The sequence below is a fragment of the Protopterus annectens genome, chromosome 8.part0, assembly GCF_019279795.1.
Source record: "Protopterus annectens isolate FY-2018-M chromosome 8.part0, PAN1.0, whole genome shotgun sequence".
Taxonomy (NCBI): Eukaryota; Metazoa; Chordata; order Ceratodontiformes; family Protopteridae; genus Protopterus; species Protopterus annectens.
The window spans coordinates 523492312-523516939 of NC_056741.1; the positions used below are offsets into that span (position 1 = coordinate 523492312).

The window sequence follows — 24628 nt, forward strand, 5'->3', positions numbered from 1 at the left end:
CAGCATTTGTTGCATTGCACTCTATATTACTGTAACAGACCAGGACCTGATAAAGAATATGAGCAAGACCTGTTTAGAAACCATGCTAACAGATTAGTATTACGAAATTTGTACTGGGACACAGAAGGAAACAGTGTAGTAAGCTATTCATTGCCCCAGGAATTCCTAGCACTTTACAAATCTAATCGATTACCACATGTGAGTTTAACTAAAAATAGAAATTTGAAGTGGGCAGACTTAGGAGAAAAAGTCACAAGGTGGGAAAAGCAGACAGAGTTAGAACTTTCCGAACAAGGAGTATAAAAGCAGAAATTAAATTGGATAACGCAGACACACCCAGCTGTACACTCACAGGCAAGTGAGGATAGCTGAGAGGAACTCTTACTAGAGGAAGAGGAAAAAGCCTTACGAGACACGGAGTTAGAACTTTCCGAACAAGGAGTATAAAAGCAGAAATTAAATTGGATAACGCAGACACACCCAGCTGTACACTCACAGGCAAGTGAGGATAGCTGAGTAGCACTCTTACTAGAGGGAGAGGAAAAAGCCTTACGAGACATACCAGAGACTCTCTGGTCAACAGGGAAATCAGATGTAGGACTTATTCATACAGCAGGACCAGTTACTATCACGCCAAAATCAGCATTTAGACCTCAAAAGAGACAATATCCCTTGAGAAAGGATGCAGAAATAGGAATCAAACCTATAATAGCAGCCTTACTTAAGGAAGGAGTCTTGATAGAATCTCCTGATTCACCATGTAATACACCCTTATTTCCTGTTAGGAAAGCAAATGGAAAATGGCGTATGGTCAAAGATTTACAAGCTGTAAATGACGCAGTTATACCCAGGGCACCTACGGTGCCAGATCCACACACTTTATTGAATGATTTGAAACCTCAACAAAAGTATTTTTCTGTGGTAGATATTAGCAATGCATTTTTCTCAATACCGATACACCCTGACAGCCAACATTGGTTTGCATTTACATTTCAGGGGAAACGGTATACATATACGAGACTACCACAGGGATATTGTGAAAGTCCAACAATATTCGCACAAGAAATGGCAAGTAACCTGGCGGGATTTATCCCACCGAAAGGCAGTCAGATTTTACTTTATGTAGACAACATTCTGCTGGCAGCCCCCACCCAGCAAGAATGCAGAGGATACCATAGCATTATTACAATTTTTAGCCACTCAAGGACACAAGGTAAACAAAAACAAACTGCAACTTTGGAAAAAACAGGTCAAATACCTGGGATATGTAATATCCAAAGAAGGCACAATATTAGATGAAGACAGAAAAACAGCAATATTACAAGCACCTAAACCAACTATCAAGAAGGAAATGATGTCCTTCCTGGGTACTACTAACTTTTGTCGGAGTTGGATTCCAAACTATGCCTTGGAATCTGCTCCGCTGACTAACTTGATATTCAAAAAGCCGATGGCAGCACAAGATTTATTACAGTGGACACCAGAAGCAGAATCAGCTTTCTGCAAACTGAAGCAACTGATAGCTTCTTCCTTAGTTTTAGGATTACCAAACTATCATAAACGATTTTTCCAAACTGTAGATTGTAAGCAAGGTTATATGACATCAGTGTTAACACAACAGCATGGGGACAAAACGCCCCATAGCTTATTACTCATCACAGCTAGACCCAGTGGCGTGATCCTTGCCCCACTGTGTACAAGCAGTAGTCGCAGCTGCAATGGCAGTGCAGGCTTCAGCCTCAGTAGTATTGTTCCACCCTCTCACATTGAGAGTGCCTCATGCAGTCGCGATTATTTTACTGCAAGAAAAAGTAGCATATCTTTCTCCTGCTAGACATCTTTCCTGTATGACTACACTCTTGAGCCAACCTCATATGACAATTGAACGATGCACAACTTTGAATCCGTCAACCTTGCTCCCAACCCCTGAAGATGGCAAACCACACTGCTGCCTGTAGGATATTGAGCAAAAGACACTACCTAGAAAAGATCTCACAGATGTTCCCTTGAATGATGCCGAGGTGACATACTATGTGGACGGCTCGTGCAGGAGGGGTCCTACAGGACAGAATCTAGTGGGGTATGCAGTAGTTTCTGATACCGAGATTTTAGAAGCAAAGTCTTTACCACGCAACTTATCTGCACAAGCAGCAGAACTGATTGCCTTGACAAGGGCATGTACCTTAGCAAAAGGTAAGAGAGTGAACATTTTTACTGACAGTCGGTATGCTTTTTCTACTGTACATGTTTTTGCGCAGCAGTGGAAAAATAGAGGAATGATAACATCTACTGGTAAACCAATTAACCATGCGCAATTTATTTTAGACTTGTTAGACTCTATTCAGTTACCTCAGAAAGTAGCTATTTGCAAATGCATAGCTCATACCAAGCAACAGGATAGAATTTCAAAAGGTAATGCGAGGGCTGATACAGCTGCAAAACAAGCAGCTTCAGCTTCAGAAGTATTTCTTTTGAGTGAGGAATTACAACCATCTGAGATTTTAGACTTAGAAATGTTAAAAACAATGCAGACACTTACTACAAATGTAGAAAAACAAAAGTGGATAAAACGAGGAGCAATCCTTGAGAAGGGAGGACTGTACATCTCCAAAGAGAAGAAACTGATTTTACCATCTAACTTGTTTAGATATGCAGCTTTGTTGAGCCATGGGCAGTACCATGTCTCAACTGGGGGGATGGTACAGTTAGTGAATTGAGTGTTTACGACGTATGGATTTACAAACTACACAAAAAAATTTGTGCAGCATGCCATGTTTGTAACAAGCATCATGCACAAGGGGCATTGAAACCTACGCAAGGGAGTTTCCCTACACCACCGTATCTGTTCCATACAATTTGTATGGATTTTACAGAGCTGAACAAATGCGAAAATAAGAAGTACTGCCTTGTCATTATAGATATGTTTTCCAAATGGGTGGAAGCTTTTCCAACTAAAAATCCAGATGCAGCTACTGTTGCAAAAGTCCTCGTTAAAGAAATTATTCCTAGATTTGGCATACCGGAAAAGATTTATAGCGACAATGGCACACACTTTGTAAATCAAACTATACAACTTAGCCGTTATTTCGGGATTTCTCTGAAAAATCATTGTGCATACCACCCCCAATCTGCAGGATTAGTAGAGAGGCATAATGGAGTTTTGAAAAACAAACTTAGGAAATTGATTAGTGAGACACAAAAGAACTGGGTGCACTGTTTACCTCTGGCACTGTTGAGCATGAGAACTGTTCCAAATGCAAAAGGGTTAACTCCTTTTGAAGTTCTGTTTGGGAGGGCATATTATACACCTCAATGGAAACCTCTCATGCCTGCAGAGCAGGAGGCTGACAGTTCACTTGCAGGGTATATGAGGCGATTTTTGAATAACAAACTTTTGCAGTTAAATTCTGTTTCAGATAAAGAGCAAACCAGACCATCGGAAGCAGCAGTAGCCCCAGGCGCATAGGTCTGGGTGAAGGTCGTGAAGAAAAAGAACTGGAGTTCTCCGAAGTGGGAAGGGCCATACCAGGTACTACTGTCGACACCCACTGCAGTCAAGATCGCAGAGCGAGTGTCCTGGATTCATTTGACACACTGTAAACTGGTTAAGAACTTTGAACTGGACAAAAACCTTGTTACTGTTGTACAACGGGAACAAAATGACCAGGTATAGAGTAAACAGAGATGCAGAACAACCTCAGAAAAATTTGCATGATTATTCTGATAGCCATACTAACACTGATCTTTTTGTTGTGGCCTTTCCTTTTCCCAGCCACAAACGTTGAACTGATCAAACGTGATGCATTACTCATAGACTGGCATCCGAACTTCAACACTTACCAGGCAATTAAATATGTGTATGCTGAGACTTTCAATATTTTGAACTGCTGGATTTGCACAGCTATACCGACAGCATACGGGGGATTATTAATGACTGCTGTCCCCCTAGGGGTCAATGAGACCTGGGAAAACTTGATTTTTGATACTTCACCTGTGAAGTCACAAGACAAAATAGCATTGTACCTACCTGTTATACAAAAAGGTGATTGTATGTTTTTACAAGAATTACACTATTCAGGTGGGTTGGAGCAATTGCAATGTGACTGTTTCTTATAAATGTTATATTAAACCCAGTAAGACTAAAACTATTTGTGATACAAACTATGATGCATATTTTGCTAAGATGCATAAGAGTGTTGATGAGATACAGCATAATCCTATTCTTTTAAAACAGCTTTCTATTATTGATAAGAAAATGTTTCATGCAGGGCAAGCTTATATCAATACTGAAGTAGAGAATTGTTATTTTGTTTGTGGGAAAAAAGCATATAAATGGCTACCTGAGAATTGGTCCGGCAGTTGTTTTTTGGGTTACCTGGTTCCGGCCATACGACACACTGCAGCTTTGCCTCAGGGAAAAATTTGAAAGGTCAGAGAGGTCAGCAGCAAACCTAGAAGTCTGATTAAGAGACCCGAGAATCCAGTAGGACGAATCGAAGCAGGATGAAGAAACCATAACTCCGTAAAAAACAAATATAAACTGACACACATGGACTTGAGTGACACCATTATATCATGGGCTGGCATAGCCCCTGCATATGGCGCAGTGCAATCGATTTGGGAGCTGAGAAAACTGTCTAAACTTCTCAAAGTTATGAGCAACGCAACTTTTTCTGCTCTCGAATTAGTGACTGATGAACTGAATGCTATGAGAACTGTGGTGCTTCAGAACCGCATGGCTCTCGACTTCACCCTAGCGGCGAGAGGTGGTACGTGCGCTTTAATAAAAGAAGAATGCTGTTTGTACATTCCTGACAACCAGCACGAAATAAACGACCATCTTGAGGTGATCCAGCAAGTGTCGACCATGACCAAACCAGGCCCAAACCCTCTGATGGACTTTTTCCAGAATTTGTTTGGGGGGTGGGGTTCCATCCTAATGAACATCCTGATTGCCATTTGTGTGGGATTACTCCTATTAGGAGCATGCATTTCTTGTGGTATTCCCTGCATGAAAAAGTTAATCAAAGAATTTATAGATATATCAGTTTCTGAGACTTTGTATCAAAGTACTGAAATTGAAGAATTGTTAAAATGTGAAACACTTTCATAAGTTTAAACTGAATGACTCTCTTAACTGCAAATCCTGAATGGAAGAGGTTAGGAGAAGAAGCAAACTGTTTATTCTTTTGAAAATAGAATTAAAAAGTATTAACAGGGGGGAAATGTCAGAAAAATATGTATTAATGTGTGTGCTTAATGCTGATTAGAAACTAAGTAAGTTAACACGTTTTTCATTCGATTTTATATGCACTATTTTATATACAGTTGAGTTTCATATGAGACTAAAAGATGCTTTTTGAAACTGCAGTGTGCTTTCTGAAACTTGCAAGATGCCCTCTGACCTAGTAATTGCTAGCACAGCAATATTCATGTTTATGCCTTTTGGAAATGTACTTGAGAAGCAGGTGATTATCTGCTAGGTCAGGAAGAAATTAATGAACAATGCTATATTCTGTAATGTAATGATTTTGAACAATCAGCTCTGTTCGAAGTACGAGAACATGCACAGCTGCAAAAGTTAGAGATAACATAGACAAAGAACTGTTGGAGAAATGAACTGCAATCTATACTTGCTTTGTGCTCAAATTAGCCATAGTACCTTGAATGGTAACATTGCATATATCTAACAGCCAAGGCCACGTTGTTTTTCTTCGGAAGTTTCTCACAAAAATTGATAGTACAAGCAGAATATTGTAAAAACAATCACTACGAAATGATGATGATAAAACTTTTGATTCAGCTTGGTAGGCAATGTCTTATTAGAAAATGTATAAAAATGCTTGCATTTCCTGATTCTAGTCAGACAAACTCTGTATTAGCACGTTTTTGTCTCCTTGCTGCAAGATTAAAGTGCCTTAACCTGAACCTACCGTGTATTGATCATTTTTAAAGTATATTTTTCCTTTGACAGTTGGTTGCTGTCGCTCCAGGACTGATGTCAGGTCATCTGTGGTATAAAAACAGGCAGCCAACGCCATTACATCAGTTTTTCTTACCCCAATTGTCAGTAGCCCCCAAACAAGGAGCTAGGTTATGGTGGAAGAACACCACCAGTAGAAAGTAAATACCAAAAAGCACTGTAATGAGTGAGGAAGAGAGAGTGAGAGAGACAAGGGGGATGGAGGGTGGGAAACCAGGACTGCAACAGTGAATACACTCGAACATCTACATTTATGGTAAGTGTACACAACTGTACTATGTTCTTCGTGTTTCACTGTTGGAGTCATCACACTTGGGTTGATTCCCAAAGCTGAAGTAAAGGGTGGAGGCAGCAAGAAGAGTTGGGGCTGGCTAGTATGCCCTGCAAGACTACGGTTGCAAAGCCTGCCCTGGATTTGGAAAAGATAGGCAAGTGGCAATGCTTGGTGAAGGTATAAACAGAACTCCATGTTGCAGCCTCCAGGATGTCCCTGGTAGGAACTCCTCTGAGAAAACCTGCAGAGGTGGATGTTGCCCTAGTGGAATGTGTCCTGACCCCCTGTGGTGTTTGTTTCCTGTGGTGTTTGTAACAGAAATGGATATAGTGTGCTATCCATTTGGAAATGGTTTGTTTGGATATGGCCTTGCCCTCTGCCCTGCTGCAAAGCTGACTAGTAACTGGTCAGTTTTCCTAAAGGGCTTAGTGCTATCCAGGTAGAATCTGAGCCGTCTGTGTACAACTAAAGAGTGCAGGATCCTTTCCCCTTATTTTGAGGCTTAGGGAAAAAGGTGGGCAAATGAATAGATTGGTTGAGAGTCACACTGGACACCACTTTAGGCATGAAAGTTGGGTTAGTCCTGAGGGAGACCCTGTCAGCATGAAAAATGATGAAGGGTTCCACAGCCATGAGTGCTTGTAGCTCAGCCACTCTTCTAGCTGAAGTGATGGCCAGAAGAAAGGCTGTTTTCCAAGAGAGGAATTTTAACTCTGCTGAAGCTGCAGGCTCAAAGAGGGGTAGCGTGAGCTTTTCCAACACAAAGTTAAGGTCCCAAGCTGGGGTAGGGGCTCTTCCGGGCGGCCTTAAGTTGTTAGCCCCTCTTAGGAACTGCTTGATGAGAGGGTGACAAAAGAGAGGTGGCTCTGTGCTGTAATGAGCAGAGATGGCAGATGCATGAATTTTAATAGAAGAGAACGATAGGCCCCTTTGAAATAGGTCTGCTAGGTAATCCAGGATGAGAGGTAAGAAGGGCTGTGCTGGTTCAGCTCCTTTAGCCTGGATCCAGGAACAATACCTTTTCCACTTGTCTGCATAGGATTTTCTAGTGCTGGGACGTCTGGCTTCATGTACAATGTCCAGGACTTGCTTGCTTAGGCTGGCTACTGGAGGAGAGGTCAAGGAATAAGCTAGGCTGCCAGGTTCAGGGTCTGCAATTGTGGGTGCAAGAATTCTCCATTCTGCTGGGTCAGGAGAGTTGGAATCTGAGGGAGGTGCGATGGGGACAACGGTGAAGACTGTGCAGTAGTGGGTACCAGTGTTGGCGTGGCTAGTCTGGGGCAATCAGGACTGCTGTTGATTTTTCCTTCCTTATTTTTAATACCCTTGTAAGAAGAGGTAGAGGGGGAAATGCATAAATCGAGAGGTTTACTCACTGGAAGGATAGGGCATCCATTTTCCAAGCCTTGCTGTGAGGTTCCCTGGTGCAGAATTTGCTGAGTTGGTGGTTGTTGTGGGAGGCAAATAGGTCCACCTTCGGAGTGCCCCACTTCTGGGTTATGAGGCTGAAGGTGCTGTGGTTTAATTGTTACTCATGTGGGTCTAGGAGATTTCTGCTTAAGTTGTCTGCCAGAGAGTTTTGATTGCCTGGCAGGAATTGTGCTAGCAAGTGAATTTGCATAGCTGAATCCATGTGCCAAAGGGTCATGGCTAGCCTGCAGAGTGGATAAGAGTGAGTTCCTCCCTGCTTGTTGATGTACCACATCACTGTGGTGTTGTCTCTTTTGATTAATAATGGGCCCGGAGAGAGTAGGGGTCTGAAAGCTGTCAGAGCATGCTGAACAGCTAGCATCTCTTTTTGGTTGATGTGCAGATGTATTTGATTTGGGATCCAGTGGCCTTGAATGCACCTGCCGTCCAGGTGCGCACCCCAGGCATAGCCTGATGCATCATCTGTGGTTAGGGTCTGGGCGGTGTGGGGTTGTGAAAAGGGAAGGTCCTTGTTGTGGTTGCATGCTGCTGCCCACCAAGGAAAATCTTTCCTTAGACAAGGTATCATAGGTATGATAGTTTCCAGGTCCTGAGAATGTTGACACCAAAGGCTTTTTAAGTACCATTAAGTTTCCTCATATGCAGTCTTGCATATGGAATTAGGGGAATGCAGGAAGCCATGAACCCTAGAACTTGCAGGATTTTCCTTGCGGATAACTGGGTTCTGGTGGCTAGCTGAGAGAAGTAGTCTGTCAGATAGGCTTGTTTTTCTGGAGTAAGGAATGCCATCTGGGATGCTGTGTCCAGGCTTGCTCCCAGGAATACAATTTTCTGACTGGGGACTTGTTTGGATTTCTTTTTGTTTACAGTGTACCCCAGTGAGGTCAGTAGGTCCATTACAAAGGTCAGGTGCTGTAACAGCTTTTCCTGACTGTCTGCCTGAATCAGGCAGTCGTCCAAGTAGGGGTAAATTTGAATATTTTTTGCCTGCAAAAAGCAATGGCTGAAGCCAGGCATTTTGTGAAAACTCTGGGAGCAGTGTATAAGCCAAAGGGAAGTGCAGACAACTGATAGTGCATAGATCCTGCCCTGAAACATAGATATTTCCTGCAAGAATCCCTGACTGGGATGTGCAGATAGGCCTCTTTTAGGTCTAGGGTGGCAAACCAAGCATCTTTGGAGAGCATAGGAATAAGCTACTGGAGGGTGAGCATTTTGAATTTTGGTATCAACAGGAAGGTGTTTAGAATTGATATATCTAGGATTGGGTGCCAGGTGCCCTCTTTTCTGGGTACCAGCAAAAGTCTGGAATAGAAACCTTGGCCTATATGGTCTGCAGGAACAGGCTGCATTGCCCTCGTGGAAAGCAGGGAATGAACTTGGTTTTGGGCCTCTGCCCACTGGTTTGGAGGAAGATCTGGGATCAGTTTTGGGGTTGGCAGTATGTGGAAATAAAATGTTTTCCCCTGGGACACTATGTTGAGGACCCATCGGTCATTGGTGATGGAGGTCCAGTTTTTTGCATGGGAGGCAAGTTTTCCTCCTAGGGGCACAAGCAGGTGGGCAGAAGTACGGGGTGGAGTTGAAAAGTCATTGTAAGTTCTTGCCATAAGGGGGTGGCTTACCACTCCCTGTTTTAGAAGTTGAGGTACTCCATTGCTTAGATCTCTGCATTCCCTGGGACTGCTGTCTGGGGGGGGGAGGGGTTACTTCTCCTAGGTCTAGTCTGAGCCGGCCTTGAGGAGGCTGGAAAGGACCAGTGCTTGTAAAGGCAATGCCTACTGAATCTCGGAGGCTGGACTTGCAAAAAGTCTTCAACTGACAGCATAGATTTAGCTTTTTCTTCCATCTTTTTTAAAACCTCTTCTACCTTGGTGCCAAACAAATTGTCTTTGTTCAATGGTGCGTCCAATAATTTTGATTTGACATGGTCTGGCAAGAGCTGTTCCTTAAGCTAAGCATGCCTTCTAAGTACAGAAAGTACAGTTGTGTACACTTACCATAAATGTAGATGTTCGAGTGTATTCAATGTAATGACTGCAACAGTGAAACACGAAGAACATCCTGTGACTGCTGCCCTGCAGGATGCTTCTAGGGTGTCAAACCCACATTGCAGGGTATGCTTAAGTAACTTGGTTTGCAGAATGCATAACCTCCTGTAATTCTTTATTTTCTGCACAAGCAGGAAAGGTAGCTAATTTTTGTTTTAAAAAGTTCCATTGTAATGTTGCTGGTATTTCAACATGTGGAACTGACAATTTAATGCTCTAATGGCAAGAGTTGCAGAGGTGTATACTTTTTTACCCAATCTGTCTAAAGCTCAGGAATCCCTGTCCGAATGGGGTGAGATTCTTAGCTGTGGTTGCTTTTATTCCTTTAGGTCCTTGGGAGATGACCTCTGGGTCAGCAGTAGGATTTTTGAAAAGAAATTTGTGTGAGTCAGGGACTCTGTAATACCAGTTAGGTTTCCTGGGAGCAGGTGGTAGGGTGTCAGGAGTTAAACTGGACTCCATGAAAACATCATCCACAACATCCAGAACAGGAGGAATAGCCAAGGGTCTGCACTGTGGTAAATCTAAAAATTCCCTGAGTATCATTTGGACCGAGAATAATCCTGGCATTCCCAATGGAAATGGTCTCTCAAAGTATGTAGGGGGGTTTCACCAAAAGAAAAGTCCTCTGGAGGAGAGGCAGAAGGAATGGATTCCTCTGCAAATGAATCCTCATAAGCAGACAAGGGCATGTCTTCATATTCAGAAACCTCAAAGTCGTCGGACTCCTGGTCAGATAAAGCTGCTGGGGGCAAGTCTCTTTCTTTTAGAAGGGGTAGGCTGGCTTCCCCTAATAAGCAAGATAAGGTCTTCCGCCATTTTAAGCATTTGAGATTGAGGCATGAAAGCAGGTGCTCAAGCTTGGGCTGTCGTTTTTTTAGGCGTAGTTCATACCCTGGGCCTTAGAAACTCAGTAGTTTTGGAAAGAACTGAAGACGCGAAAGAAGTAATCTGTTTGCGTCGAATATCGGTAGTGCGAAGAACCTCCTCGGAAGCCGGTGCCTGCTCAGCGGCTCCAGACCCATCTAAGGTAGAGACATCGCAGGATCCTTAGTCAAAGAAGAGTTTTGCGGCATACCGGACTCCAAACGGGTCTCGGTAGCAGCCTACGAATCCATAGAAGCGGGCATCAGGGGTTGCGAAAGCGCCTCACTAAGTACTGGTGACTAGCTTAATGGAAGCATCTTTGGCAGTTTTGGACCTGTGTGGTCTGTCTCTTCTTTATCCTTACATTTTTTTCCTGAAGATCGGTAGTCAGATGGCTTACCAAAGCCATTTCGGACTACGGAGATCGGGCGCAAAAGTATTTAGCTCCGATAAGGGCCCGACGACGTAGAGTTCTGGCATTGAACAAAGCACAAAACTGACAGTGAGGGACATCGTGGTCTGGGCCTAAACAGGTGATGCAGTAAGAATGGAAATCTCGGTGTGGTATTTGCTTTCCACAGGTGAGACAATTGTTAACTTGTTCTGTCATCGGTTACAGCAAGAAAAAAAGGATCCCCAATGGGGTACTTAGCTTTAGAAGATTTCAACTTCAATTTCAGAAATGAAAACTCAGGTAGTGGCCAACCAGCACTTGTGCAAACTGCTTCGGGCTCCTCGGCAAGAAAGTCTGATGTAATGGAGTCGGCTGCTTGTTTTTATACCACTGGCGACCTGACGTCAGTCCTGGAGCGACAGCAACTGACGCAGAAATGCTAAGCTTCTGGTATTCGGGCCAACTGAGGGCTACCCCTGGCAGGATAACCCAAGTGTGATGACTGCAACAGTGAAACACGAACATCCTTGAGTAAGTTCCAGACTCTATCTGGTCTGGGGGGATGTGCTGGATGACTTTGTCTAGCAGTTTTTGTATATGAAATACTGCTTGTTCCCTCTGGGTGGAGCATCTAGCAATTTTCTTGAATTGGGAGGACAAAGGGAAAAATTATATTATATAACCTCTGGAAATGATCCTTTGCACTCAAGTATCTGATATCATTTCTAGCCAGGCTCCCTGGTACAGGGACAGTGACCCCCGACTTCCTCCAGAGGTCGACAAATGGGCCTCCTTTCAGAAACGCTGGAAGGGTTTGCCAAAGAACGAATCTCTGGACCCCTGGTTATGTGGACCACCTCTGCTGCAAGAGCGGTGTCTACCATTACAGTTCCTCCCTCTGCCCCTGGGGTAATCTCCTCCACATGTGTCCTGGAAAGCACCTTCAGACTTTTTGAACCACATTTTACCATCACCTCGATGACTCATTGAAAAGGATCTTTGAGGGGTGGAAAAACATATGCCCAAGGCAGAAAGGGTCTTTCCATCCTTCTCACACATGGACAATGTATCTTTTACCTTGGGAATAAACAGTGACATGCTGTCACAGGCAGCATTGACGAAGGAAAACAAAGGGCTCCACAAAAATCACACAAATGCATCCAGGTGTGTCTTCTAATAGAAACACCTGAGCCCACTGCCCTTGAGGTTCCTTCGGCTACATTAGAGTTGAGCCTCATAGAATAGTTGGGAATGGAGTGTAGGGTAGCCAACAGAGAAGTGACCAATGTCTTCACCTCTTCAGCAATGGTTAAACCATGTGTCTTTCACCTAGAGGCAGCAAACGAGATTTAAGGTTATGGGAGTTGGCGCATTCTGGGTAAGGGAGAAGCTCGAGAATTCAAGACAGCAACGAGCCGAGCTTGGATCCAAACCCATCAGTTGGGGACAGAATGAAAACTGATATCAGATCTACTGTTCAAGCAGGATCTGCAGTTTATTTACAGGACAGGGCAATGGACTAGGAGTAGGAAATGTGGCAAAATGATCACTATTTTTCTTAAGCATCAGTACTTCTAATAAATCACTTTATCTGTGCATGATTATAGCTCCTAAGTGGGTGTGCCTCCCTAAATACCTGCATACAACTCAGTATAAAAACATACAATATTTATTACCTCATCACTGACCACTGCATTACTTATAATGGTCTCCATCCTTGGTTTCTTGGCAGGAGGCGATTCTTCGGCAATGATGGTTTCTTCAGCAATCTGGCCAGCAGGTACTGTCAAAACTGAAATGGGAATGTAAATCAGGATACAAAAAGATTCAGTATCTGCACTCACTGTATGACTACATATTCTCTAAATCATTTCTGCACATTCAGGAATCCTCAAAAATAGAGAAGTACTCACTATAACAGCAGATCTGTAAATGAATTCTTGGTGGGAGAATGACAGAAACAGACTGTGCCAGCTACAATCAGCTGAATAATTTTTCTCTTCATCTTCCATATCAGGACTGTGTGAATACCTTTCAGGCACTCTAGGCTCTGTGCCCACCAGTTTTCCCCATTCACTAAGAGCAAGACAAGCAACAAACAAGCAACACTGTACAAGGATATATGAATATGTAACTTGCCTTATTCCCAAGGAACACTCAGCTGGTGGACACAGAAGCCATATGGACATTCAGGGAACAAAGGAAAAGTATTCCCAAAGTCAAACTGATATTGTGTGCACACACCTGCTGTAGGAAGATCACCACCATTGTATTTGAATGGGAAGAAATTAAAGCAGTACAAAAATCGTTTCAAGAGGCTACAGCATAGTAGCATGGTACCTTGGTGGGTAAGGATTTTGCCCCCAAACTGAAGAGTTCCATCTCAAATCACAATCCTAAATGGAGTTATCAAGTTCTGTTCACGTTTGTGTAGTTTTTCTCCAGATACTTTATTTTCAGTTTGATGACCGGGAAGTCCAATGGGCCATGAAGAACCCGTTTTCAGTGGTGGTCCGGGGAGAAAAGCTCCAAATAACAGTTACAGAGAAAATAACATACCTCACAGTTTTCTTCTACTTCCAAAGAGAATGCTACATATACAGCCACACTCTTTGGCATGATCAACAAGTTAAACATTTTACTTACAACTCTCATGCATCAAATTTCTGAAAATCCTCTATATTTACGCTACTTGTAAATGACAAAGTTTACATACTGCACATGCTAAAAACACAGAACGGCAACCGTGAACCACTGCACTGATGCTAAGCACATATAGCTGTGAACCACAATATGATAAAAAGAACTAAAGATGGTATGGACAAACGTCACACCTTCACACTGGGAGTGTGAGGACATCTCACAGATGCAGAAAACTGTCCATCCAAGATAGGGAAAGGTGCAAAGCTCTTGCAGCTGGACTAGACAATTGGGATTTCTGAAGCATTAGTTGCAGTGGTTATTACTTCTGAAACAGTGATCCATACAGTGACTATCGGCCTAAATCTATCGAAAACAAAATCTACACTCAAATGAAGTTAAATACCACCCATCCTACAACACTGCTTTAAATCAACCCCCTACAAATGTGTTAGTACAAAAAAGTGATAAGATTATAGAATTAAAAGAAAAAAGTACGTGTTCATTCCCCCTCTCTTGCTCACCCACACCCCTAGCTACTCAATTCTATCTCAGTTAACTTAATAACCTAGTTAAAACATGACTAATCTATAAAACAAATCTTAACATAAACCTCACAAACACTAAAATATATTAAATAAATGAAATGTCAGTTAAACACATTACAATCAATCTCAGGAAAGTACAGCTGTGTAACTGGCCATAATCATTTTGAGTATACATTTCTGTAGCAGTAACAATTACTACTGGGACTTCAGCCAGAGGAAGTCTAACATCTGGTTCAACTTCCAAAGCTCAGCACACTTTCCACTTCAAAACAAGCAGGAGTCCTCCTCTGTGAAATGTATGTAGGTTCTCTTTAAAAAGATGGCATATACCCATGCCATTTTAGAGCTTTTATTTGCCCAGGAGACAGTAGGCTATCCAGCCACCTAATCCTGGACATTGTTCAAAGCAGCCTAAGATGACACACCCATGGACTCTGTCTGGGCCAGAAGCTTAGAGAAAGAAGGGTCCTCCAGTCCATCCGAACCTAAACAAGTCTGAAACCTTGATATGGTCAAGAGGATACAGGTTACATAAGACAAGGTACATGTCCCTAGCTCAGGATGCCCAAAGAAGAGAAAAGCAGAAGGTGGAAGGGAAAACCAACACTCCCTACAGTGATACAACCTGATTACTTATTATTATGGTGGTAAGTTTCAGTTCCTATACAAGTTTACTACGTTCTTCACACAGATCACCACTACAGTAATAATTACTATTCAGTTATTACGCTGAGCTCACAAAGATTTTAAGGTTAAAACAACTATTTGAACTGTAACAAGCCCTGCAGAATGGCAGCAGCAAAATCCAGCCCTTGCCCTGTAAGTATTATCTAGTCTGTGTTTACAGAAGGTATGGCTTGAAGGTCAGGTAGCTGAACAGGTTAAATGCTCACCCAATTAAGAAAGGTTTTGGTGGCTGCAATACCTCTAAGTGCTGTAAATGCTCAGAGACCCTTCTGGTGTTTTACCAGGATAAGAATAAAAAAAAGTAATATAATGTGCCACCCACTTTGATATAACCTTCTTGGTGACATTTCCCGTTTCCTGGTTACAAAATCCATAAACAGCTGATCTGCTGATGCTGCTCAGATGTCTTTGATCTTATCGAGATAATACCAGTCACCTACCAACAACAAAAAGCATAGTATTCTTCCTCTCTTGTTCTGAGGGCTATGAAAAACACAGACAACTGGACAGTTTTGTTAAGGGAGAACTCAGTCACTACTTTTGGCATAAAGGAGGAGTTAGCCCAAAGTCTTGCCTTTGTCTTTGTGGGAAACTAGTAAGGGTTCCCTGCAAATATGGGTCAGCAGTTCTGAAATTCTTCCAGCTGAGGCAATTGCAAGTAACAAGAGTAGTTTTCCAGGTTTGGTATTTAAGAGAAGCTGAAGCAGGAGGCTTAATAGGTGACTGTGTAAGCTTTTCCAGGACATAATTTGACTTCAATGGAGGAGAGAGGAGATGCCAGGTCGTCTCAAATTTAGCAGTCCACTAAGGAATTGCTTAAAAGGTTGCAAAGGTACAAAAGGGATATCCAGAGGAATGGCAGCTGAAATGGCTGACGTATGTACCATCAGAGCAGCATATGCCAGGTCTGATTTGACCAGCTCACTTAAATACTGCAGAATCCAGAACACCAGTGTTGGAAGGGGTTTGTGATTCTTGCTGTGAAACTATAAAGAAAACCGCTTACATTTGGCTAAGCAGAATTTCCATGTGGCAAACTTCCTGGCCTCTAATGGTAGTCAGCACATACTTTGTCAGGTGCTGCCTGAAAAGCAAAATGGCTAAATCTTCCAGAAAGTGAGCTGAAGTGTCTTCAGGTTGGGGTGTATCAGGACACCCTTAACTCACAACAAAGGCAGCATGAAAGGTTCCCTCAGCATCTGAATGAGGTGGGAGAAAGTAGGGAAATTACCACAACAATAGATGCGTGAGTTTCTTCACTACTGCAGTAGTATTAACTCTTATGATTTCCTGAAGGATTCAACACAGAATTTTATACAGGAATTTACGGGATTCTTGAACCCTGTAAAAATCTATAAAGTTCTTTTAGGGCAGGGAGCTTGATTTTATCAGAATTCCTTTCAAGCAGCCAAGAAAAGATCCTCTAGAGCTTCCAGGTCTGGTAGAAAGTGGCTTGGGGCATCCATGTCCAGCATATCAAAAAGCTTTTCTAGGCATCTGATCTCTCTTCTGATTCTCATTTGAAGTGCTCTGAGTTCTGCAATGCTGGTCTCAAACTGAGATTTCCTGTATGGGAGAAGGGGAGGTCATGTCACCGATGTCTGTCAAACTTCAGCGTGGGTATCTGGAAAACACAGTTCAGTTCCTCCACATCACCCTATAAAGAGTCAAACTCCCTCTCTGGGGAGGGTTCCCTCCTTCTCTTACAACAGGCACTCCAGACACTGAAGGCTGATTTGTCCTTGGCTACAAAGTTCTTCAAAGACATAAGGGAATGCTTGATCCAAGATGCACTCCTGGGAAAGACCATGCATGCGGTGGGAAGACAGACCCGCCAATTATGCTAAGAAAGGAAGGCATGCAATGCTTGGACTTCAAGGTATTCATTTTTAATTTATTTTCTTGCTCCTTGTTTCAACAGCTGACCAGCTACCAGCAGCTCCTCTCTTCTTTCACCAGGTCTACAAGACCCACTTTACCCTATCCTAGGCTCATTCCAAATGATGTCTCAGGCTGTCAAGGAGACAGAGGATGCTGGGGCAGAATCTGTGCTACCAGGGAGTGTGCCCTAACTCCTTCTCACCTTATGGCAACCTTGTGAGCTCTGCAATTGCTGCCTACGGCAGGTACGTGCTCTCTTCAGCTCAAGTGCAGCCTCCTGACCACTTGCAATGTGGAGCTCCTCTGGCTCCTAATACTGCTAAGTCTACATCCACCCAGGCTGGACTTGTGGGTCATCTTTAATGAAAGAGACTTTTGAAGATTGAGCCTGGGTAAGAGAGCCCCCAGCTTTCATGCCTTGACCAGTTACATTTTTCTTAAGAAAAATCATGGGGTGACCGTCTTCCCTTCAGAAGCAATAGATTTTACTTCATCAAATACAGTTCCACACAATGTTTTTTGGCAAAAATGGACATGCCTGGGGATTGTAGGTATGGTGGCCTGGAAAACAAAGGCACTGTCAGTGCCTTAGAAAGGAGAGACCCAAGGGTCAGGAGCTGCAAAAGCACCTCACTGGGACCCAGATGCTACAGTCATGCAGGAAAGTCAGGCAACAAGGTTGTGCCCAACCCCCAATGTCTCTAGCAACCTCCCACTTTAGTTGCTTCTCAAACTTCAACATCACATGGTGACTTTGGTTAAGGCCTCAAGTACCTTCTTGTTAACAATTCTACAGAAAATGCTTCCTTCTCCAAATCATTCCAGAAGTCCAGGCAAACACCACAACTTCTAACATGTTCAGGGCCTAGGCAGAAAACAGAAGAAAGTACAGCTGTGTAAAACTTAAAAGTAGATGTCCTACTTATTACTGTTGCAGTATTCCTGACATATGGGTTGTCACTGCTGACATCTGGCTTGGTACAAAAACTTTACCTTCCCTAGATCATACATCTGACTCATTACCTCAACTCATAAGTATTGGGGTACAAAAATGCATAAGCATGGATCCTCAAACTATCGCCAAGCTAGTGGCCTGGAGACCACAGAGAGGAGACTGCTCGACTAGGAGAAGCACAGCTCAAACAGGCAAGAAAACTCACCCATACCATGTAACATAGCAAACTCTGGAGTAAAGAGGGAGGGAGAAATGAAGATGGAAGTCAGTAAGAGAAGAAGGGACTGGATGGTGGGATGGAATACTGCAACAGTGATCAGCAGGACATCGACTGTTATGGTAAGTTCTTGCACAACTGTAGTATGTCATGACTGAAATCACTGTTGCACCATTCCTGACATATGGGTGATTCCCAGAGCTGGAGGTGGAATAAAGTAAGGTTGGCTACTGAGAAGAGTTATCCAGCAGTCTGGACAGGACTGACCTAGCAAACACTGTCCTGGACCTGGAGAAAGCATCAATTTTTTAGTGCTCGGAAAAGGTGCATACAGAAGACCAAGTAGCTGCCTCCAAGACAGACCACTGGAGTCTGTTCCTTTGTGGAAAACTCCTGAGGAAGCGACTGCCCTACCAAAATGTGCAGGAAGGCAAGGTCTTAATGTGGTGTCAGTAGCAGAAAGAAATACCCGTTGAAATCCAGGCTGCAATATTTTGTTTGGAGACTACTTGCTTGCCCAGCTTAGGGGACAAAGTATATAAACAGCTGGTCAGTCTTTCTGAAGGATTTAGTTTTGTTCAGGTAAAATCCGAGATGCCTGTGAATGCTAAAGAATATGTAAGATTCTTTCCCCCCTGTTTGGGGGATTTGGAAAGAAGGTGGGAAGAATGATGGCCTGAGAGACACCTCATTCACTATTTTAGGCATGAAGGATGGGCTATCCATGACAGCCATCCTGCCTCTGTAAAAAGAAAAGAGGGAATGGCTATGAGAGTCCTGGCAGAGGTGAGAGCCAAGAGGATGATCGTTTTCCATGTGCAGAATTTCAGAGAAGTGGGAGAAGGTGGTTCAAAGGGAGGCACAGAAAGCTTTTCTAACACAAAATTAAGATCCCAAGGCGAAGAGATATAGTTTTCCTTGAGAGGTTAAAATGCAGACCACCCCTGATGAAAAGCATGACCTACGGCCTAACCAAAAGTGATGAGCTAAGAGACAGGCAGGCATTTATAGCAGACAAATGAATTTTTATTGACAATTAGGCTAAGCCTGATCGAAGAAGCTCACACAGTACTGTAGGGACATGTACTAAGAGTGGGTCCTGACTATCTTTGCATCACCTACCTAATACAGAGAGAACATTTGAGAAGGCCAATCCACTTAGTTTCCAGACCTTTTCCACTTAGTAAGAATTTCTGGTAGTAGGTCTACTAGACTGTTGGAGGACTTGTACCACCTCTTCAGAGAAGAGGTTTCTTTGAGGGGATTAAAACACTATTATAAACAGGATTATGCTGAGGAAGGAATAGACAAGGTGGAGCAGCAATCCTTTTTGATGGGTAATCAGGTCCAGCTACAGAAGAATCCCTCTTGTATTTTTTTGTCAGGTGAAACAGCAGGAGGAACCAATATTGTCTCAGCCAAAATGGAGCCAGTAACAGGAGTTTAGGTGTCTCCTTTTTTGCCTTGAGAAGAATGTATGGAAGAAAAGGCAGAGGAAGGAAAGCATAGAGGAACTTCCTTGTTCACTGTAAAGAGAAAGCATCTAGAGCAGGGGTGTCCAACCTTTTGGCTTGCTGAGGCCGCATTGAGTTAACAGAAATGGTCTTGGGGCCGCATATAAAATATATCATATAGTTAACTCTTTTGTTGCTCCGGAAGACCACAGTCGACCTCCTGGCTGTACTGTAGGTGCATTTGAACAATGAATAAATGTAATAAACGCCTAATATTTGCCTTAAAATTCTAATTCTCATTCTAATTCTCTAATCTAACAGTTAACTCTAACATCTTAGTTAATATATATATATATATATTTTTTTTTTTTACAAATAAACAGATATTCACTACAGCACTAGCATTTCTCACTGGGAAAACCATTCCAGTAGTCCAACTACGTAAAATGTCAACATCAGCAGTCCTACAATAATATAAGCCACAAAAATAACCCACAAATTTGCAATAAAGTAAAGAAGCTAAATGCCAAAAAATGCATCATCATCCCCCTTGAGGAGAGTGATGTCCCCACAAATTATGACATTAATAACAATATTGTAAGCACGCGATATGGTACTTGGGCACCCAGGTTGATAGAAACCTGACTTTTGACCACCACGTTGTCTACGTTGTAAGGAAAGCTTTTTACATGGCCCACTTCATTAGTAAGGGTATCTCATCCAGGGACAAGGAGGTCATAACATCCCTGTATTCTTCCTTTACAAGAGCCATTAATGAGTGTAATGCCCCTTTTGTCATGTGCCTCAGCAAAACACCCTGCCAAAAGAAAGACTACAACCATTTCTTACAAAAAAGGTCAAAGGACTAAGTTCACTTAGTTATCCAAACAGACTAAAAAGCTTCTTGCTTTCCTCGGTCTCTCACTGGCCCTTATAAATTTCATCATTGGCTTGCTTTCCAGGCTAAGAAAGATCCTGCCTTAAGAGATGTCCTCTACCTCAGAAATAATAGTTATACTTAAAACGCTCACTACAAAGACCACAGCCTTCACTGCAACATAAACAAGCCACTTTTTATGGACAGGTTCTTGACACAAAAATCTTCAACTTCTGTAAAAAGCTCCTCTCATTATCAAACAATGTAGTTCAGCAACACGATGGCTGGATGGATAGCCATAAATGTAGTCCTTGGGTAAGTAGCATAGCCTTCATCAAACCAGATGGAAAATCCACATACTAACCTTTCCCAGCTGGATGGCTAAGATCTAATATTGGTTACTCAAGTCTAGTTGCCCAAGAAGAGGGGCATGTTTAACTAAGAATTCCATTTGCAAAATTATATTTAGTATACATATTAAATCTCTCTCTCTCTCTCTCTTATACACACACACACATACAAAAAAGCCCCTACTTGTAAAATAGGCAACCTCAGTAATCACATGATACCCACTCACTGAATGAAATTGTCTGGAAGTCAAAATATCTGAAAAAAAATCATAATAGAGATGGATTCATCCATGTAATTTCCAACCACCAAAAGGACCATCAATGAATCAACAAACAACTGCTTGGCAAAAAGTAAATCAATAAGAAAACCATAAACTATAATGCTACATACTGGTGTAAACATATAACTTGTGTCAATCCCCAGGTTAATCCATACCAAAAGATTGTTTCAGAGCTTCAGCTATGTACAAACAGCTTTCTCCTAAACACTTAACTCATTGATATTTGCCTTGCTGTAATTATAACTGTAAAAAAAATGTTTTGAAGTTTATTCTGTACCTCAATGATTCTCACTGTTACAAGATGTAATCTCTGCCATATTGTACGAGTACTACATCCATAATTTGCTGTCTCTCTCTCTCTCTCTCTCTCTCTCTCATGTATTGTATTATATTGTTTTGTGTTATTTTTGGAGCTTTTCTCCCCGAGCCTCCACTGAAAATGGACCTGTGTCCAGTCGGACTTTCCCGGTAAACAAATGTAAAATAAAATAAAATAAATAAAATTAAACTTCCCTCTAATCTAAAGCCATATGACATTCAGACATTTTAATTTGTGCAGAAGTTACTCACAGACTGACAGTTTACTGAGCTGTAATGCTGACCTTCGCTTTTGAAAAAAAACAAATTCCCAGACTTTGTCAATAGCTCAGTGTAGAGAGGATTATTTATTTATTATATATTTATTTATTTTTGGAAAACATCTTTAAAACTGTTAAATTGATTACACACCCAGAAACACAGAAAAGTTATTGTGATTATGTAAACCACAGACTGCTGCAAGAAATCAAAGTCACATTAGTACTCTATGCTTATGTCCGAACAGATGAATCATACCTGTCAATTCCAAAAGAAGTAAAGCAGCTTAATAAGAACGTTATTTGCAAGGTTACATGGCAGTTTATACTGGAAATAAGCAGAGATATTAAAAAGGCTCTGTTTTTCATAATTATGCCGAAAAGTCTTCCAAGTTAAATACAACTTCTGATTTAGTATGGAACCATACCTCTTAACTTTAGAGCAAGAAATCTGGACAAAGCGAAAAATAAAAGTGGGACACAGGCCCAAAAATAGTTATGCATCACAGACACCATTGAAACAACTGTAGCTGCAAACATTATACATCACTTATAATCTTTCTATCCCATCATTGTCAGTTAAACATTATATGGCTCATTCAGTCCTGCCTTCTTTTGCATCAAAGAAAACCATGCTTTGAAATGACAAATGCATTAAAAATAATAAATAAGACACATTGCATCAACATCCTGCAACTTCCTACCTGCAAGCAACCACAGAGCTTTCACTGAAACTAGGGCTGCTTGTTTCCTCAGAATGACAGCTCTCCCTAATTAAGTCTAATGGTATACAATCTACCAGTATCTGGACTACCTGAAATAAATTAAATTATGGCCTGTAAACTGAAAGTACACTTTGTTTAATTAAACTATATTTCTAAGCCCACTTACTACATTTTTTCAGTAACATCCCAATGTCCATTTCCAGGTCACTTTACAAGACATTAGCAGTGGTAGACTTGGCATCCTTCAGAACCCCACAGGCCCACGCTAATACATTGTCCATTAAATGTAAATATCCATCACTGTAAACGGCAAGAAGCTATGTCTTAAAAAATCAACTTCTGGCATGCGTACCCAAGTATTAGGTTTTGAAACAAAGAAACATTCTCCACAGTCCATAAGTCTCTGTCTTTAATAATCATCTACTGTTGCAGCCCTCCCAACACATAAACACACACATACACACTAAAATCCCCAACATTTAAAAAATGACATTGTGCCCACTTGATTTGCCAGTATTGATGATCCGCCATAGCTATGCTTACTGTTGTCCAATCTACCACTGCTTAGAACCCACCAATGAAAAAACAGTACTAGGTGCTTTTTTGTTTGTCTGACAATACAACTTTATATGCTACAGTCCCACATAGTCAGTCCATTACTGACCCATTAACCCTAGGCTGCTGTCTCATTCTTACTCCCTGGAACTGCATTACCTTGGATGACTGCTTTTATTTCCTAAGCAAAAGACACAAATTAGTAGATGAGGCAAAAATCCAGATATTCTTTGAAAATCCATACAGTTAAGAGGTATTAATTCATGTTCAATACAACACTCTCCCCGTCAGGAAAGCCGCAATTTAATGAAAGTGTACTCTTAATGTATGATGTATTTGTGAGCTAACTTGTTTGTGTTCAGTAGGTAGACTTATCATTGTTGGCCTCTTTGTGCATGCATCTCTCTCTGTCATGCACACATGCACACACACACGCACACACGCGCACACGCACACACACGCACACACACGCACACACACACACACACACACACACACACACACACACACACACACACACTCTTCTTCTACTTTCATGCACACAATTCTGCTTTCATGCATGCACTCACTCACTCCGTACTTACCTATTAACACAGGTAATTGCTGTCCCTTTCAAAGGCAACAGTGGCAGATCCATACATGAGTCCCTCTTCAGCGAGAACACACACACTGATTGTTTGGCGCAAAATAATAGCGTAAACACACTGACCCTTTTTTGGCTCAAAAACAAAACTAGAAGGGTGCTTTTGTGCATGCGCACACCAACATTAATGTTACAGGTCATGGGAGCGAAAAACACAAAACAAAAAGTGTGTTGGGGCATGCGTACATCGTTGCAGTTAGAGGTTGAGGGCCGCATGGAAGAGCTCTGAGGGCCGCATGCGGCCCGCAGGCCACAGGTTGGACATGTCTAATCTAGAGTCTCCTTGCTCCTTTATCTGTTTAAAAACTTTTATTTTGTGGCTCACTGCTGTTCTGCTGTGAAAAGCATTTCTGTAGTGTTTACAGTCTAAAAGAGTGCAGGCTAGTAGCTGTAGTATTGTCCCAGTTCAGACTTGCTGTCTCTGGGTCTGTTTGTTTTTGCAGTGGTTGTTCTGAGCACATGATCAGGCCATCTTGAATTAGCAGAAGCCTTTCTTTAGCTTTGTGGCAGGATTGTGTTGATTGACTGCTGGCTGGTGGAGGTTGGATGGTCTAGGGCTTGGAGTAAGCACTCATTGGTTCTTTTGAGCTTTTTTTAAAAAAGTTGTTTAAGGTTGTATTCTTCTGGTATTTAAGCCCCAACTCTGAGAGGATTTCTGTCTATACACACTGAGCCGAGTGGAGGAGGGGCATTGACTACAACTCTGATCTGAGATTTATAACAATAAGTATCCTGTTTTTTTTACTTATTTTTACTAGTTATTGCTTCTAGCAATTTATATATAGCACTGTTTATTGCCTGCTGCATATGTTTTACTGTATAGTCTATTGCTATTAACTAATCTGCATGGTTAAACTAAAACTGTCTGCCTTACAGGGCCTGATAAATAAGGTTTTTACTGTCACACTGTTTGTAAAGCTTTTTAGCTAGTTTCACTGTGTAAACGGTATTAACGGGAAATTTTCTCTACTTGTTAAGCACCTGTTTGTTCTGATTTCCTGCCAAGGAGTGTATCATATAATTGATTTGTTTGCAATTAAAAGCATTCTGTAGTCTCTTCAGTCCAAAAAAGTCTCAAAAAAAGAACAGTTTTGTACCTACCATAAATGTAGATGTTCGAGTGTATATACTGCTGCAGTCATCACATTTGGGGTTATCCTGCCGTCAGGCGGTCCTGCAGTCGGCCGAATCCCAAAGTCTTGGTCCGGCGTCAGTTGTCGTTGCTTCTTCCCTGACGGCA

General features: G+C 42.0%; 1 protein-coding gene across 3 annotated transcripts in view; it reads right to left on the minus strand.

Annotated features, from left to right (window-relative positions):
- Positions 1 to 24628, minus strand: part of GABPB2 (GA binding protein transcription factor subunit beta 2) — a 1188026-nt gene that overhangs the window by 25207 nt on the left and 1138191 nt on the right. For all 3 annotated transcript variants that reach the window (XM_044080023.1, XM_044080025.1, XM_044080024.1), the window contains exon 8: positions 12677 to 12792. In XM_044080023.1, coding sequence (XP_043935958.1) covers positions 12677 to 12792 — 116 coding nt within the window. The remainder of the gene's footprint in view (positions 1 to 12676; positions 12793 to 24628) is intronic.